General features: G+C 39.5%; 1 protein-coding gene across 3 annotated transcripts in view; it reads left to right on the top strand.

Moving 5' to 3' along the window:
- The window catches only part of LCBK1 (long-chain base (LCB) kinase 1), a 49803-nt gene extending 34101 nt beyond the window's left edge, over window positions 1-15702 (top strand). For all 3 annotated transcript variants that reach the window (XM_010252599.3, XM_088902167.1, XM_010252607.2), the window contains exons 8-10: window positions 11063-11162; window positions 14029-14969; window positions 15236-15702. In XM_010252599.3, the coding sequence (XP_010250901.2) occupies window positions 11063-11162; window positions 14029-14969; window positions 15236-15382 (1188 nt within the window). In that variant the 3' untranslated portion in view covers window positions 15383-15702. The remainder of the gene's footprint in view (window positions 1-11062; window positions 11163-14028; window positions 14970-15235) is intronic.
- The last annotated feature ends 15 nt before the right edge of the window (window positions 15703-15717 follow it).

Genomic DNA, 15717 nt, shown 5'->3' with positions numbered 1-15717 from the left:
AGTGATCCAAATCTCTTTTCACACTTTACAGGAAAGGGCTGCAAAAGGGAGGGAGATAGAATAGTACCTTGAAAAAGGAAGCATAAAAGAAGCAACCCATGGAATTAGGAATGCAAATATGATTGGACCTAAGAACATCCCCTCCAAAAATTGCAATAAATCTATACATTGGAAAGTTATAAATCTTGAAGGTCCCTTCTGAAACCCAAATCCCAATCAAACTCATTATGTAAAGATGAGAGGACAACAAATTTTGAAATAGGTTCCCTTTTGAGAGAAGAAAGCTAAAACAAGGTTGGAAACCAATCTTTTAGAGGAGATTCCTCTACCCTTAAATGTTCCTAAAATCCGACTTTATTACTAGAAAAATATAATACCTAACACAATCAAGAAAGACTGGGAGAATGCTATGGATCACCTTCTAAGTTCAAAGGAGACGCCCATGTAGCTTTAGAAAATAAGCCAGCATCCCATCCATTGTCAATCAACCTATTTATGTTTACCGCCACTTTATGCCATAGCTTTTCTTTGTCAATAGGAAGTCCCCACCCTTTAATTGACTGTAACCTAACTACTCTTAAGATTAGTCTAGTAAAGGTATCAGCTATAATTGTAAAAAGAAAAGGAGATAATGGATCCCCTTGTCTTAGTCTCCTACCATCTAGAACCTAGAAGGAAATCTTTGACTACCCCATAGTAGCAATAAGTTTGTAGTCATCCAAAAATCCACTTACACCATATTTCCCTAAACCCACATCTCCTCATTACTTCTATTAGAAAGGACCGGTCCCCAAGATCATAGACTTTTTAATCTCTAATTTGCATACAGAACCCTTTCTTCATGTCCTTTTTAGTTACGACACACACTCATTAGTAATAGGAATCTGATTAGTGATTTGTCTGTCTTGCACAAAAGCTCCTTGACAATGTGTAGTAATGAAGGGGAGAACCATTTTTGAGCCTCAGAGACGTAACTTTAGCAATAATTTTATACAAGCTAGTCACTAGGCTAATAAACCTGAACTCGTTAGGATGAATGGCTTCAGGTTTCTTAGGTATCAAGATTAGAAAAGCAGCACCTATTCCTGGATTTATTATTCCTCTATCAAAGAATTCATTGAACACTTACATTAATTTATTCTTCAAAGTATATTTCTTTTGATCAGCAGAAGAAGAGTTTTATTAATTAAAGTATAGGAGTTAAAAGAGCTTGGGTGTAAATTCCTCCCTGAAACAACAAAAGATTACAGATTTGCCCAAAACATTTGCCGTCTCACAGCCCCTTGATTGGCCAAAGAATTTTCCATTCCATTTTCTGTTCTTCTTACCCACTTAAATGTAACATTTAGCTCCCTTGTTAGGCTTACAGTCTCCCTGAATTTATACTGGAATACCCAAGGGATCTGGGAACTGTTCTTGGTCCATGAGATGACTACTTGGGAATTCCTTTCCACCTCTAGATTGTGGAGGCCCAGTTATTTCGCAAACCTTAACCCCTGCAGTAGACTAACCAGTTCAGCTGTCAAAGCATCACCATGCTGCAAGGGTCCTGAATATAAGGCCACCACTCTACCTTCTATCATCTATGATGACACCCCCTACCTTAGCCAACCACCTATTGCCAATAAAGCTTTCATCAAAGTTGAATTTTATAAAATTGGGGTCCAGGGGCTTCCAGTCCATCACTATCCTTGCCTTGTCTATAGCCAATAGTGTCACCTCTTTCCAGGTTCTCAAAATATCATCCAGTGAAAAAACTTTGAAGTCATCCAATGTTTTCTCCCAATGTGCAACTTTAAGTTCAGCTTAACTAAATCAATGATTTCTGCCTGAGTCTTACTCTTATCATTGAAAATTCTCCCATTTCTTTCTTCCGAAATAGTCCAAACTATAGCTGCTCTCATTGCTTTCCAAAGTAATCTTCCTGTTTTTGTTGGCTGTCTCAAGAAATGAGGATCAAAAAGGCCCGCCACATCCTGAAGAGGAGTCCATCTGCACCCAAATAGAAAACAAAGCTGCTCCCAAATATAATGTACACAGGAACAGAAAGTAAATATATGGGAAATTGTTTCACCACTATTCAAGCAGAGAGAACACATGTGAGAGGATAGGCATTTATTTGGACTTCTTTTCTGCAGCACATCACAATTGTTGATCTTTCCAAGAAAGATCTCCCAACAATGGGCCTGAATTTTAGGAGGGATAGGCTTGCTCCAAGTTCAGCCCCAATGCAGTAGGTTGTGTTAAGAAATTGAATGCCACTATGAACCCATCTGGACCCTAAGTCTTTGCCCTATTTGTGGAAAAAGTAGCTTTCTTTTTTTCCTCCAACTTAAACCTCTTCTCTAACTTCTCATTAAACTCCCCATCCAAAGTAGGTCATCCATTCCTTCCACCATACATCTATTATTCAGAGGCCATTTATAAATAGATTTTAAAATGATCCAATAAGTCATGAGCTATCTCCTCTTTTTGAGTAATCACTTCTCCACCCATTTCCAATCTAGACAGTTCTTTCTTCTCCCATTGGGCCACAACTGTGGTTTAAAATGTCCAATAAATTTCCTAACATTTCCACAGCATATTTCCATTTCCCTGGATACTGGCACAAAATATTATTGGAATCAACATATTCCCCAATGAAAGCTATTGGTGCTATGTGGAGTACAAGAGAGTTATAATATAAGTTGGCAACAATATTTTAAGTATGTGGAATAGCAGTGTTATTGCCCACCTAATGTACATGATTAGTTGATTACCACTTTGATCCAGCTCGAAATTCTTTTCAAACATGAAGTTTGATCTTAGTTTTTATTGTATAATAAATTATTTGGTTGGTCTATTAGAATCATTTGCACATTCTATAAGTTTAAATTTTGCTTGAACTCACTCTATCATGTAGTTTCGAGGATCAAGATATAAGGATCTACCTATGCGTCTTTTATCATTACATAAAATATCATTCTATATTTTTTCATATTTCACAATGTTTCCATCATGCCTATAATTTTTACAATGTTTCCGATACTTCTGACATGTTTCCTATATTTGGATAACCTGTATTTCGATCAACATCGACATCTTTAACCTTGGCCACAACAATGCCCAACCCTAACCTAACACAACCCAACTTTCTTGGGTTGGGTTGGGATCAGGTTGGGATAAGGTTGGCCCAGTTTCTTCAGTTCATTTTACTCAAATGTTATTATTTCGTAGACTTATGAATAGTTAGCCAAGCTTTACTGATTTTAGCATTATTATATGTATAAGGAAAAAATATCATATAAATATTTGAAGAGCTAGGGGCAGGCCAAAAAGGACTTGGATGGAAATGATAAGAAACGATTTAAGCTCCTAGAATTTAACAATGGATTTGGCACTGAACAGAAGTAAATGGCAAAATAGGATTCATGTAGCTGACCCCATATAGATGGGATGAGGCTTGGATAATGATGATGATACACATAAATATGGAGACATGGTGGGTTTGGTTTGGATTATTTTCAAGCTAACCTGGTCCAAGTTGCATACCTAATTCCTACAAAATTAAGAACCCAAAATTACAATAATGCCACTATCATTACTTCAGCTCAAATAAAACAACTTCTAAACTATTTATGCAATTGCTTTGAAATTTTAAGCAAAGACTAACCATGACAGGACACATCAAACTTCTTGACCAGATCACGCAAGAAATATGTAAAATGACAGAAGTACCTCTCTACTGCTCAGAAAATACAAAAAAAAAAAATGGAAAATAGACATCTGAGTATTTGGTTTCTGCATCAGTTTCTTATGCATGTGGAACCAGCTATAGCATCTTATTTAGTAATGAATGTCATTCTTACATCACATCAGCTCTAATTAGTTCCCATAAGCACCAAAAAAAAAACTTCCTTTACAACTGTTAGTGGTGTTAGTGAAGGGGTATTTCAGTCTTTGTACTTGTTGAGAATGCTGATGTGTACTGTTATGTTAGTTCGAGTGCCTCTTACTTAAAGAAGGGCACTCAAGTCTTTTTCAATAAGTCAATAATATAATAATAGGTCTGGCCGAATCAAGGGATTAACTTTTTTCCCTAATTCGAACCAGCCTTTCTCTCTTTTCTCTCTTCTCTCTTTTCTTCTTTCCTCTCCTACTTCTTGCTGTCTACTTTACTCTACAGTCAACGAACAAGACAGAATTCTATGGCAGGTCAAACTTCAACATGGTATCAGAGCTAGGTTCACCAAATCAGACTTGCTAGAATTCTGCCTTCTGCGCATTCGAATTAGGGTTTCACTTGGGGTTCTCAGTTGTGAGTTGGAGACTGGGAAAAGGGCTGAAAAGGAGTGATCGCCCTCTTCCCTAGGAGGTCTCTATGCCTCCGATTGTGTCGTTGGTGATTGGTTGCTGTGGTTTCTAAGCCCTAGTTAGGGCTGGTACGTGTGGTGCAGTGGTGTCTCAGCCCTTCGTATGGTTGGCCTTCAGGCGATGAGGTAAAGTTTTTTTTTATATATATATATTTTTTTTTGTTATGGAATACATGAGAGGTGTAGTACAGTTCGCATGATGGGTTCTCAGATTGCAGTATGCTAGGGTTTATGCTAGGGTTTATTCTGGTTTGTGTGTGATTCGAATGGCAATAGTGTCTACTTAATGGTGAAGCTTCCTATAGTTGTGGATTAATGTTGGTGGTGTTACAAGTGTGGTTTTCAGCTTTTGATATCGCTGAAATCAGTGTGTAGACCTCGGTGAGTAGGGGTTGTGGTGTTGTAGTTTTCAACATTTAATACTGCTGAAATCAGTGTACAGACTTCGGTGAGTAGGGTTTGTGGTGTTGCAGTTCTCAGCTGTTGAAATCAGTGTGCAGATTTCGATGAAGTGTCTGTGTGTAGTGTGCAGTGTGTAGTGCTCCTAATTCAGTGCTCAGAATTAAGGGAGTTCGGCAATGGCAGATAACAGTGATAGTAAACCTAGTGTCATGATATCTACTGACTACCTGAATGTCCAAATGACCTCCATTAAACTGAATGGAGAGAATTATGTCCCTTGGGCCAAGTCTGTAGAGGTTTTTCTGAAGGCGAAGAAGAAAGTGAAGCATATAAGAGAGGAGAAACCCCCCGCTAATTCTTAGGAGTATGAAGACTGGGAACAGGAAGATGCACAGATCATTACATGGTTGTGGAACAGTATGGAACCCAAAATCAGTGTGAACTTCATGTTTCTTGACACAGCCAAAGAGGTGTGGGATCATGCCAAGAAACTGTATTCAGGTCAGGATAATACCACTAGGGTATATCAACTGTATCAGGAATACTTCAATCTGCAACAGGAAAATCAGAGCCTTGAGGAGTACTATGCCAATGTGAGGAATATCCGTAATGAGTTAAATGTCTATCATCCTCTCACTTCAGATGTCAAAGTTCAACAGCAACAGCGAGAGCAGCTTGATGTAACACGGTTTCTGGTGGGGCTGAAGTCTGAGTATGAACCAGTACGAGCCCAGATACTAGGGGGATCTGCTCTTCCATCTTTAGAGGAGGTGTTTGCTCGTCTTCGGAGGGCTTCCATTGGATCTATGGACTCTAATGTCTCCGATAAATCAGCATTTGCAGTGTCAAGAGGCCGAGGTGGCAGACTCGAGGAACCCAGCCTGGCAGGAGTGGTAGTGGTGGATCTACACATATCCGTGGTGGTGGTCGTACTGGAGGCAGAGATTCAGGGGGAGCTCGTGGTAGAGGACGTGGCTCGGGTCCACGGAAGTGTACTCACTGTGGTTTGGATGGACATACCATTAACTACTGCTATGACTTACATGGTCCCCCCTCGACGTGGGCCAACCATGCCATGACTAGTGACACCAGTTTCAGCCCTACACAGGAGAAACGGTCAGCTGACCCGATGCCTTCTACTCCCTCAAATGGTCCAGGCAAGGAGATGGTGAGTGTTCCTCGTGATGAGTATGAGAGGTTTGTTCAATCCAAGTCGCAGCAGAACACAGCTTCCTTTGCATACTCAGGTATGGCTTGTTTGGCATCCACACCCAACCCCTGGATTATTGACTTTGGAGCCTCCGATCACATGACGGGAACTCCAGGTGTGTTTTCATCTCTCACTCATTGCTCAACATCACAATCTGTTACCCTTGCTAATGGCTCCACGTCATCTATCTGTGGTGTTGGTAATGTTGACCTAGACCCTGTATCCCTATCCTCTGTTTTATATGTACCTAAGCTTCCATTTAATCTTATGTCTGTTAGTAAGCTGACCAAGTCACTTAAGTGCTCCATCACTTTTTACCCTTCTATGTGTGTTTTTCAGGATCTCAAGACGGGGATGAAGATTGGTGGAGGGCATGAAGCCGGTGGACTGTATTATCTTGATGGTGGTGGACGAACGTCAACGGCTCTTCAGTCATCCATTTCTCCTCTCCAGTGGCACTGTAGATTTGGTCATCCTTCGCTGAAAGTGTTGCAGTCCTTAGTCCCTTCATTGAGTCAACTTTCTGTTTTAGATTGTGAGTCTTGTCAATTTGGGAAACACCATCGTGTTCCCTTTCGTTCTAGGGTCGATAACCGTGTGTCGAGTCTTTTTTCTTTAATTCATTCAGATGTTTGGGGTCCTTATAAAGTGATGTCATATAATGGATACCGATATTTTGTTATTTTTGTTGATGACTGTTCAAGAATGACGTGGCTCTATTTAATGAAAGAAAGAAGTGAATTATTTTCCATCTTCCAGAAATTTTATGCTGAGATCCGCAATCAATTTGGTGTTCACATCAAAATTTTCCGTTCTGATAATGGTCGTGAATACTTGTCTTCATCTTTTCGAGAATACTTGGACCAACATGGCATTATACACCAAACTTCATGTACCTATACTCCGCAACAAAATGGGGTTGCTGAGAGAAAGAACCGCCATCTTGTAGAAACGGCACGCTCCCTCATGCACCACATGAATGTTCCCAAAACTTTTTGGAGCGATGCAATGCTCACCTCTTGTTTCTTAATTAATCGGATGCCCACGTCTATCCTTGATGGTCGTTCTCCTTTTAGTGTCTTATTCCCCAACATGTCTCCGTTTCCGCTTTCTCCTCGGGTATTTGGGTGTGTCTGCTTCGTTCATAATCTGAGTCCCGGGACTGACAAGTTAGATGCACGTTCCATGAAGTGTATCTTCCTTGGTTATTCCCGAACTCAGAAAGGGTACAAGTGTTATCATCCTAGTTCTCGTCGCTCCTTGGTATGTGCTGATGTTACATTCTTTGAGTCTACTCCGTTCTTCGTGGGGTCCGATGCTGCTGCTTCCCCCACATCACCACCTCCTCTTCCTCTTCCTGTGGCTGATCCACCTCCTTTGGTTCCAGTCATGCCTACGTCCTTGCCTCCGGTGCCACCATTGGTTGACCGTCCACCCATCCGTCACGTGTATACACATCGCCCACGTGTACCGGCTGCAGCTCCTCCAGCTTCATCACCGTCGACAGATCCAGCTCCAGCTTCGACACCAGCCTCCGACCTAGATCTTCCTATTGCCTTACGGAAAGGTAAGCGTACTTGCACCCTTCACCCTATTTCCAATTTTGTTTCACTTACCCACCTCTCCGCTTCCCATCGCCAGTTCATATCTTTGTTATCCTCCGTGGTTGTTCCTAAGGATGTCCAGGAAGCCCTTACCTCTCCAGAGTGGTGCCGTGCTATGGAAGAAGAGCTCTCTGCTTTGCATCATAATCACACTTGGGATCTCACCGCTCTTCCTCCTGGGAAGCAGGCTGTCGGTTGTAAGTGGGTGTATAGTGTTAAGTACTTGCCAGATGGTCGTGTTGAGCGCCTGAAGGCGCGGCTGGTTGCCAAAGGGTACTCCCAAACCTATGGCATTGACTACACGGAGACGTTCTCCCCGGTTGCTAAGATAGGGTCAGTTCGTGTCGTCATCTCTCTTGCAGCTATGTCTGGTTGGCCTCTCCATCAGCTCGATATCAAAAATGCCTTTTTGCCTGGGGATTTGCTCGAGGAGGTCTACATGGAGCAACCACCTGGGTTTGTTGCTCAGGGGGAGGATGGTAAGGTATGTAGACTTAAGAAGGCTATTTATGGACTTAAACAGTCCCCTCGAGCATGGTTTGGTAGGTTCAGTGAGGTGGTCAAGAAGTTTGGTCTGAAACAGTGCCAAGTTGATCACTCTGTCTTCAGTCTTGACTCTTCGGCAGGTAAAATAATATTGGTGGTGTATGTGGATGATATCGTTGTGACTGGGAATGATAAAATGGGCATTGACAGATTGAAGGCATTCCTACAGGAACACTTTCAGACAAAGGACCTTGGCAAGTTGAAATACTTTTTGGGCATAGAGGTAGCAAGATCTAAGCATGGCATTAATTTGTGCCAGAGGAAATATGTGCTTGATTTACTGGAAGAAACAGGATTGTTGGGTACTAAACCGGCTGAGACACCTATGGAAACAAATACGAGGCTGAGCAGTGATATAGGTGAAGTGTTTGAAGAGCCTGGCAGATACCGATGACTTGTAGGCAAACTAAACTATCTAACCATTACTCGGCCAGATATTTCATTTGCGGTTAGTGTGGTGAGTCAGTTCATGCAGAAACCTTTGGTCCCACATTGGAATGCAGTGCTAAGGATTGTGAGGTATCTGAAAGGAGCTCCTGGTCGTGGTTTGCTGTACAGAAGTGGTGGAAAACTGGTAGTAGAAGGATACACCGATGCTGATTGGGCAGGTTCTATGTCTGATAGACGATCTACCACAGGCTATTGCACCTTTCTGGGGGGTAACCTGGTAACATGGAAAAGTAAGAAGCAAACAGTTGTGGCAAGAAGCAGTGCAGAAGCGGAATATAGGGCCATGGCACATACTGCTTGTGAACTAGTGTGGCTGAGGAACCTTCTACAGGAGATAGGATATGACATCAGTACTCCAATGAAGCTCTACTGTGACAATCAGGCAGCGGTTCATATCTCTTCCAATCCAGTGTTTCATGAAAGAACCAAGCACATCGAAGTTGACTGTCATTTTGTGAGAGAGAAGGTGCTGAATGGGGTGATAGAAACTGCATATGTTAGTACGGGAAACCAGTGGGCAGACTTGTTTACAAAAGGCTTGAGTCGGGGGAGAGTGGACTACATATGTAACAAGCTGGGATTATATGATATATACTCACCAGCTTGAGGGGGAGTGTTAGTGGTGTTAGTGAAGGGGTATTTCAGTCTTTGTACTTGTTGAGAATGCTGATGTGTACTGTTATGTTAGTTCGAGTGCCTCTTACTTAAAGAAGGGCACTCAAGTCTTTTTCAATAAGTCAATAATATAATAATAGGTCTGGCCGAATCAAGGGATTAACTTTTTTCCCTAATTCGAACCAGCCTTTCTCTCTTTTCTCTCTTCTCTCTTTTCTTCTTTCCTCTCCTACTTCTTGCTGTCTACTTTACTCTACAGTCAACGAACAAGACAGAATTCTATGGCAGGTCAAACTTCAACAACAACAAATAACAAGGAACCCAATGCATCCGATTCTACCATGTTCTCCAACAATCCATTTGATCACAAGGAACTATGTGCTGTAAAAATTATGAAAAAGCACACTCTGAAGCAGTTGATCTAGGACCAAGAGCATGTATATCTCACCAGATGCTCTGTTATTGCAAAACATAGGAGAAAGGAATACTGATCCAGTCAAACTTGTAGCTTTTAAAGTCTACACTTGCAGGCACATGCCCACAGGCCCTTAGTAGTTTAGTTTGTGTTCCAGCCACTTTATTAGCCCTTTTTCTGAAGAATTTATATAAGGAATATTATGGGGGCCACAGATACTGTCTTTCTGTAAGCTAGGATTTTGAGTAAGATGCGAACCCAAAGGCATATTACTCATTTTGGATTTAGTGAAAACTTGTTGATGATTGTTCTGCAACTTGTGCTTGAAGAATAGAGATTCTTCTTTCCTTGGTGGTAAGACTCCACCATTCATCTTGGGTTGGTTAGATGCATTCCAAGTTGGTTTGGGTAGTTTGACTGACTCTACCCATTGCTCTCCCTTCTCTGTCTGGTTTCTTCTTTTCATTGATTCTTCTCTGATACTTGCTTTCTTCCCATTTCTGTGAAATCACCATATTCCATTTTGAAAGTTCAGCAACTTGATCAGAAAAATGCTTCATAGTTCATGTGCAATTTAAGACTTTGCCTTGGGTTTTGTATCGCATCACTTCTTCATTATGTTCTTGAGTTATCTTCCAAGTTAGGTTGGAATAAACTAAATCTCATGAAGATGAATCAAACACAAGAGGATTCAAATTCCAAAATCCTTGTTAAACAATATATTATTTAAAAGATGTAAACCTTAAACTTTTTGGATTTTTCAAAACATATAAAAATCATGAAGTCAATCTGAACACCCTGGTACCAATTAATTAAAATTAAAATTTCCATCAAAAGCTCTGTGTGTGTAAGCAAAGATCACTTACCTTGCATGTACTGAGACCGTACAGGTGCTGGCATCATCTGTACTGTACTGCCTGATGGTTAGGAAAGACTAGGGCTTTGTACAACAACCTTATTCTGTCTTGTATGATCTGTCTGTGCCCTTTGAATAAATTATTGCTTTGATACCTAGTTCAAATTTGATTTAGGGTTACAGTAGAAGAATAAGAATTAAAAAGAAGAAGATAGAAGCTGGAGCCCAACTGTTTTACATGTCTAATTATGAAACATTGCAAATGACTAATATACTAATATGGCCTTATTAGATTGCAAAGCACCTAAAATAATATAAAAAACAATAACATATTAACAACATATAAAAATACCAATAATAACATATTAACAACAATTTTATTATAATCCATGCAATAAATGTAATGAATTGATTGTTACCTTAACTTTCTTGTCAATGTACCATTTGGAATGCATAGTTCCTTTATATTTATTCTTCAATATTGAAATTAATTTTAATATTTGAATGTAGTTGTTGCCTTTCTTCAATATTGAAGTTAATTTTAGTGAATCTGCATTTACTTATTGTTGAACATTCTGTTTCTCATCAATGACTTGTTTTTGTTGGTTTCAGGGTGGTCTTACAGCTACAGATGTTTTTGCTGTCGAGTGGATTCAGTCTGGCGTTATTCACTTTGGGATGACTGTCTCATACTATGGTTTTGTTAGTGATGGTAATTCACTAATTTTTCTGATAAAGTAATTCACTAATTTTTCCCAATTTCCTTTTTATTAACTATGAACTTTGTTAGTGAGAAAAAAGAACTTATTGAGCACAATGGTCCACACTCATGAGGCAGAAAGAATGGGGTATGCTGACACCAAGAAGTCAACATTAATATACAATAGAAAAACTGATGCTGAAATCAGTTTGATTCTATACCACATATGATATTATCTTCCCTGCAAAACATGATGCTTATTAACATTTCCCTTGTCAGATTGTCAGCCAATGGTTTAGGTCCACCTTGTGCTCCATTTGATTGAGATATTCATTTGGATGCCAAGATTTTTGCTCTCTAATGGGACATCTCTACCTCAAGGACCTTCTGTGGTATCTCAAAACCTACTAATAATTGTGTAAGAGTGTCTCTTTACCTCTACCAGCTTGAAGCCAAATGAATTTATTGGCCTAAGACCTAGAATTATAGGTATATCTACTATGAAATTGTGACCTTTCCTATTGTCCCTAGTAAACACCATGTTAGTCTCTCCTCTAAAGCCTTCTACTAACTTTAGGGTTCTTAAGAACACCCATCAAAGTTGAACTTAAGCAAATTGTGATGGAGGTGCTGCCCCAGTTTTGAATGATACATTGACTATTGATTAGCAACTAACCAAGATTTTAGATACTCCACACTACCATTCGGTTTGCATTTCACTGTATATACCCACTTGCAACCAGCAGCATGCTTCCCAAGGGGAAGAGAGGTAAGATCCCAAGTGTGATTAATAAGAAAGTGTGAATTTTTTCTTCCATTTCTTTTCATCAACCAGGAATGCAGTGCCTCTTGAGTGGAGTTAAGAATAGACACTGATGATAATAATGAAATAAGCTGGCAATATGGAGAAAGATGATCTAAAGAAATAAAGTGGGATATAAGATGTGCATTGCAGGAGCTCTTATCTTTATGTAGCACAATAGGAAGTTCTAAATTTGATGGTAACACTGGATTTGTCAATAGAAAAGATGAATTTAGTGGATCCGGAGTTGATGCAGAAGTCTTCCAACACGTGCACACTTTTTCAATAAGTGATTTTGTAATAAACAGTGAAATTGAAACACCTAGAGCAATATCTGAATCAATTGGAAGTAGTAATGACATTTGAAGAAAGTTTTAGGAGTCATGAGAACTTGAAAGTTGAAAAGAGGGGGTGGATTAAGAGAATGTAACTCAAGACAAACAATTGATTTCCACAAAGTAGGATTATAGTATTTATATCTTTTATGAGTCTGAATAAAAAATAGGCCCACATCAAACCGTTCCCATAGATTTTCCCGCCTAATTCTTTGACACCTGATTTTTCCCTATTTCTCTTCCATTTTCTAATGTGCATATCTACCACCACTAATTTATGTTGTGTTGTTAAGCTTTCCCCTAAAATAACATTGTAATCCTTACACATCATTTGTTCTGTTCTAGTAAGGAAAAATATTTTTGACTTATATTGAAATCCACTTTTAAATGTTATTAAGTGTGCATCCTTGTTTTTGAAAAATGTGTTTAAAATTGTTACATAAAAAGTTACTGCAAATTATAAGATTGTATCTCCAATTTCATTCTTCTCTCTAAACCCAAATCCTTCATGCACGATGTCATATCCTACACTTGTCCCCACATGCCCATTTAAGTCTCTTCCTATTAAAATCTTTTCATTTGGATTTTGTTTGATTAATCCTTCTAAGGTTTCCCAAAATCGTCTTTTCATGTTTTCTTCTAAACCACTTGAGGTGCAAAACACTAATTATGTTGATGATTTCTTCACCTAAAATAAGTTTAATTAAAATCATTTAACATTTAAAATTCCATTTTTTAGATCATTATCTACTATTATTGCTACTCTTATCCCGTGCACCATAATTTGTAGCCATCAATTTCTTCTACGGCATCAACAAGAGTGAATTGATGGGCAAGGTGCCAACCAGCTGGTTGATACAGTCTCCTGCTGGTCGTAGCGGAGACTTGGGATCGGTTCCTGCCTGCACCTGGGTTGGGGGATGGGCTACCCCATTCAAATGAAATAAAAAACAAGAGAGAATTGATGGCTAAATCACTTCACCTATATCACAGCACCACAATCACCACTGTTGCATCATTGACAGGCACAATTCACCATTGTTACTTGTTATTTCCTTTTCTTTATTAAGAAACAACATTAAAGCTTTTGCAACCATGAAAGATGTGATAATTCCCTTCTAGAGGTGTCTCTTAAGATTATTCAATGCTAACTGTGGCTTATAAGAGATTAAGAGAAAGAGATCCTCTCTCCTGTTTACTCCATTGCTGGTTACCATGATAGATCCAGTGAAGCAAGTATATGTACCTGTTTAGAGTTTTCTTGTTTTTTTATCATAGCCACAAAAACAGCAGAAACAAGTACGTAGTTGTAGAATTTCTATTAAGGGTTCATTTTGGGTTGGGTTAGCCCAAACCCAACTCGATAAAAAGTAGGAATGCATGTTTTGATGCCCCATCCTCAGGATGAGGTACTTGCTCATAATAAATATTAGGAATGCATGTTTATTACTACCACCTCCTTGTTTTATTTTGTTAATTTTTCTTGCTTTAATATTTTGGCTGTGCTATTCATCATAATCGTAATTGTCTCATCAAAAGTTCGTCTCTAGTAACTTGAGATGTCATAAGTATTTAATCTTGACCAGTTGCTGCTTATAATTTATTGTAACTCCTAGAATGCAGCTTTATATCAAAATCCACATGGTTTCACAAACGTCGCTATTTCTTATAAATAAGCCTGGGCGTATTAGCACTTCTTGGTCTAAGTAAGTTAATATATTTATGTTTCCTATTTGTACAGTGCTGGAACTTTCTGAGAAGTATCAGAAGCGCTTTGGTCCATTACGCTATTTTGTAGCGGGTTTCCTCAAGTTCTTGTGCTTGCCAAAATATAGTTTTGAAGTGGAATATCTTCCCGCATCAAAAGATGTGCCTGAGCCTGAAGATAATATCCCAACTGATCATGAAACACTTGACATGTCAGACCTGTACACAGACATCATTAGGAGATCAAATATGGATCGTATTCCTAGAGCTTCCAGCTTATCAAGTATCGATTCTATCATGACCCCTAGTCGAATGTCTGAAGACCTGGACACCACAAGCAGTACACATGCTAGTGCTGAGCCATCTGAATATGTGCGTGGCCTTGATCCCAAAACAAAACGCCTATCTTCTGGGAGGCGCAATGCTATAGCAGAACCAGAAGTTATCCATCCTCAGGTGCCACTTTCAACAACTCCTAACTGGCCCAGGACGAGGTCAAAATCAAGAATAGATAGAGGTTGGAGTGGATTGGCAGCTACAAATGATCCAACTAGAAGTTCTTGGGGAAATGCTACAACAAACGACAAAGAGGATATATCATCAACAATATCTGATCCAGGTCCCATATGGGATGCTGAACCAAAGTGGGATAGCGAACCCAATTGGGATGTGGAGAATCCAATTGAGCTCCCAGGACCATCAGAGGATGCTGAATTGGGAATGAAGAAGGAAGTCATCCCCAAGTTTGAGGAGAAATGGGTTGCTACAAAAGGACAATTTCTTGGTGTGTTGGTGTGCAACCATTCGTGCAAGACAGTTCAAAGTTCACAGGTGGTTGCACCAAAAGCAGAACATGATGACAACACTATGGACTTGCTATTGGTTCATGGAAGTGGACGGCTTAGACTATTAAGGTTTTTCTTGCGTCTGCAGTTTGGTAGACACCTTTCTTTGCCATATGTAGAATATGTCAAGGTATTAATGCAGTCACTTCATTTGATTTAACATGAGAACTTGTACCGGGAATGCTACTGCATTCATGTGAAGATTGTTGTTTTGCAATGTGAATTCTCATGAACCATCGCATATTCCAAACTATTCCCTTTTATATTTAAACTTCTTTGGAGGAATTAGTAAATTCAAATTGCATGCATCAATTTGACAGATTGATGTTTTTAGTTTCAGTTGGTTTTTTCCAGTTGTATTTGAACCATCTAACTCAAATTTCCATTTGGATGCAGGTAAAGTCGGTGAAGATTAAGCCAGACAAAACAACCCATAATGGTTGTGGCATTGATGGTGAGCTTTTCCCCATCAATGGCCAGGTGGTATCTTCTTTGCTTCCTGAACAGTGCAGACTTATTGGCAGGGCCCCAAGCCGTCACTAATGGAAAGAGTATTGTTTAATATGTTTGCTCAGTTTTCACTTCTAACAACGGTATGTAGTAGTGGAATACTCAGAAGCTTCATATACTGAAACACATCCTTGTCCAGTCATTTTCTGTTATTTTCTCTGTAAACTTCTCTACCTTAGTGTGTTAGAAGTCCCTATAAATTTATGCATGATCGTGGAACATTATTATCAGCGAGTCCTGTTATTTTCCTCTCCCTTTTTGTGTGTCCCTTCCATTGTTGGGTGCAACTGGTGGTTTATCTACATGTATGTGGATACGTGGGTTTCATTTCTATTTTTGATTTGTTTTGTTCATATCTATACTGTAAA

The sequence above is a fragment of the Nelumbo nucifera genome, chromosome 3, assembly GCF_055504915.1.
Source record: "Nelumbo nucifera cultivar China Antique chromosome 3, China Antique-T2T, whole genome shotgun sequence".
Taxonomy (NCBI): Eukaryota; Viridiplantae; Streptophyta; class Magnoliopsida; order Proteales; family Nelumbonaceae; genus Nelumbo; species Nelumbo nucifera.
Note: the sequence above shows the minus strand (reverse complement) of the source record. Positions and strands in the feature narration are given on the sequence as shown.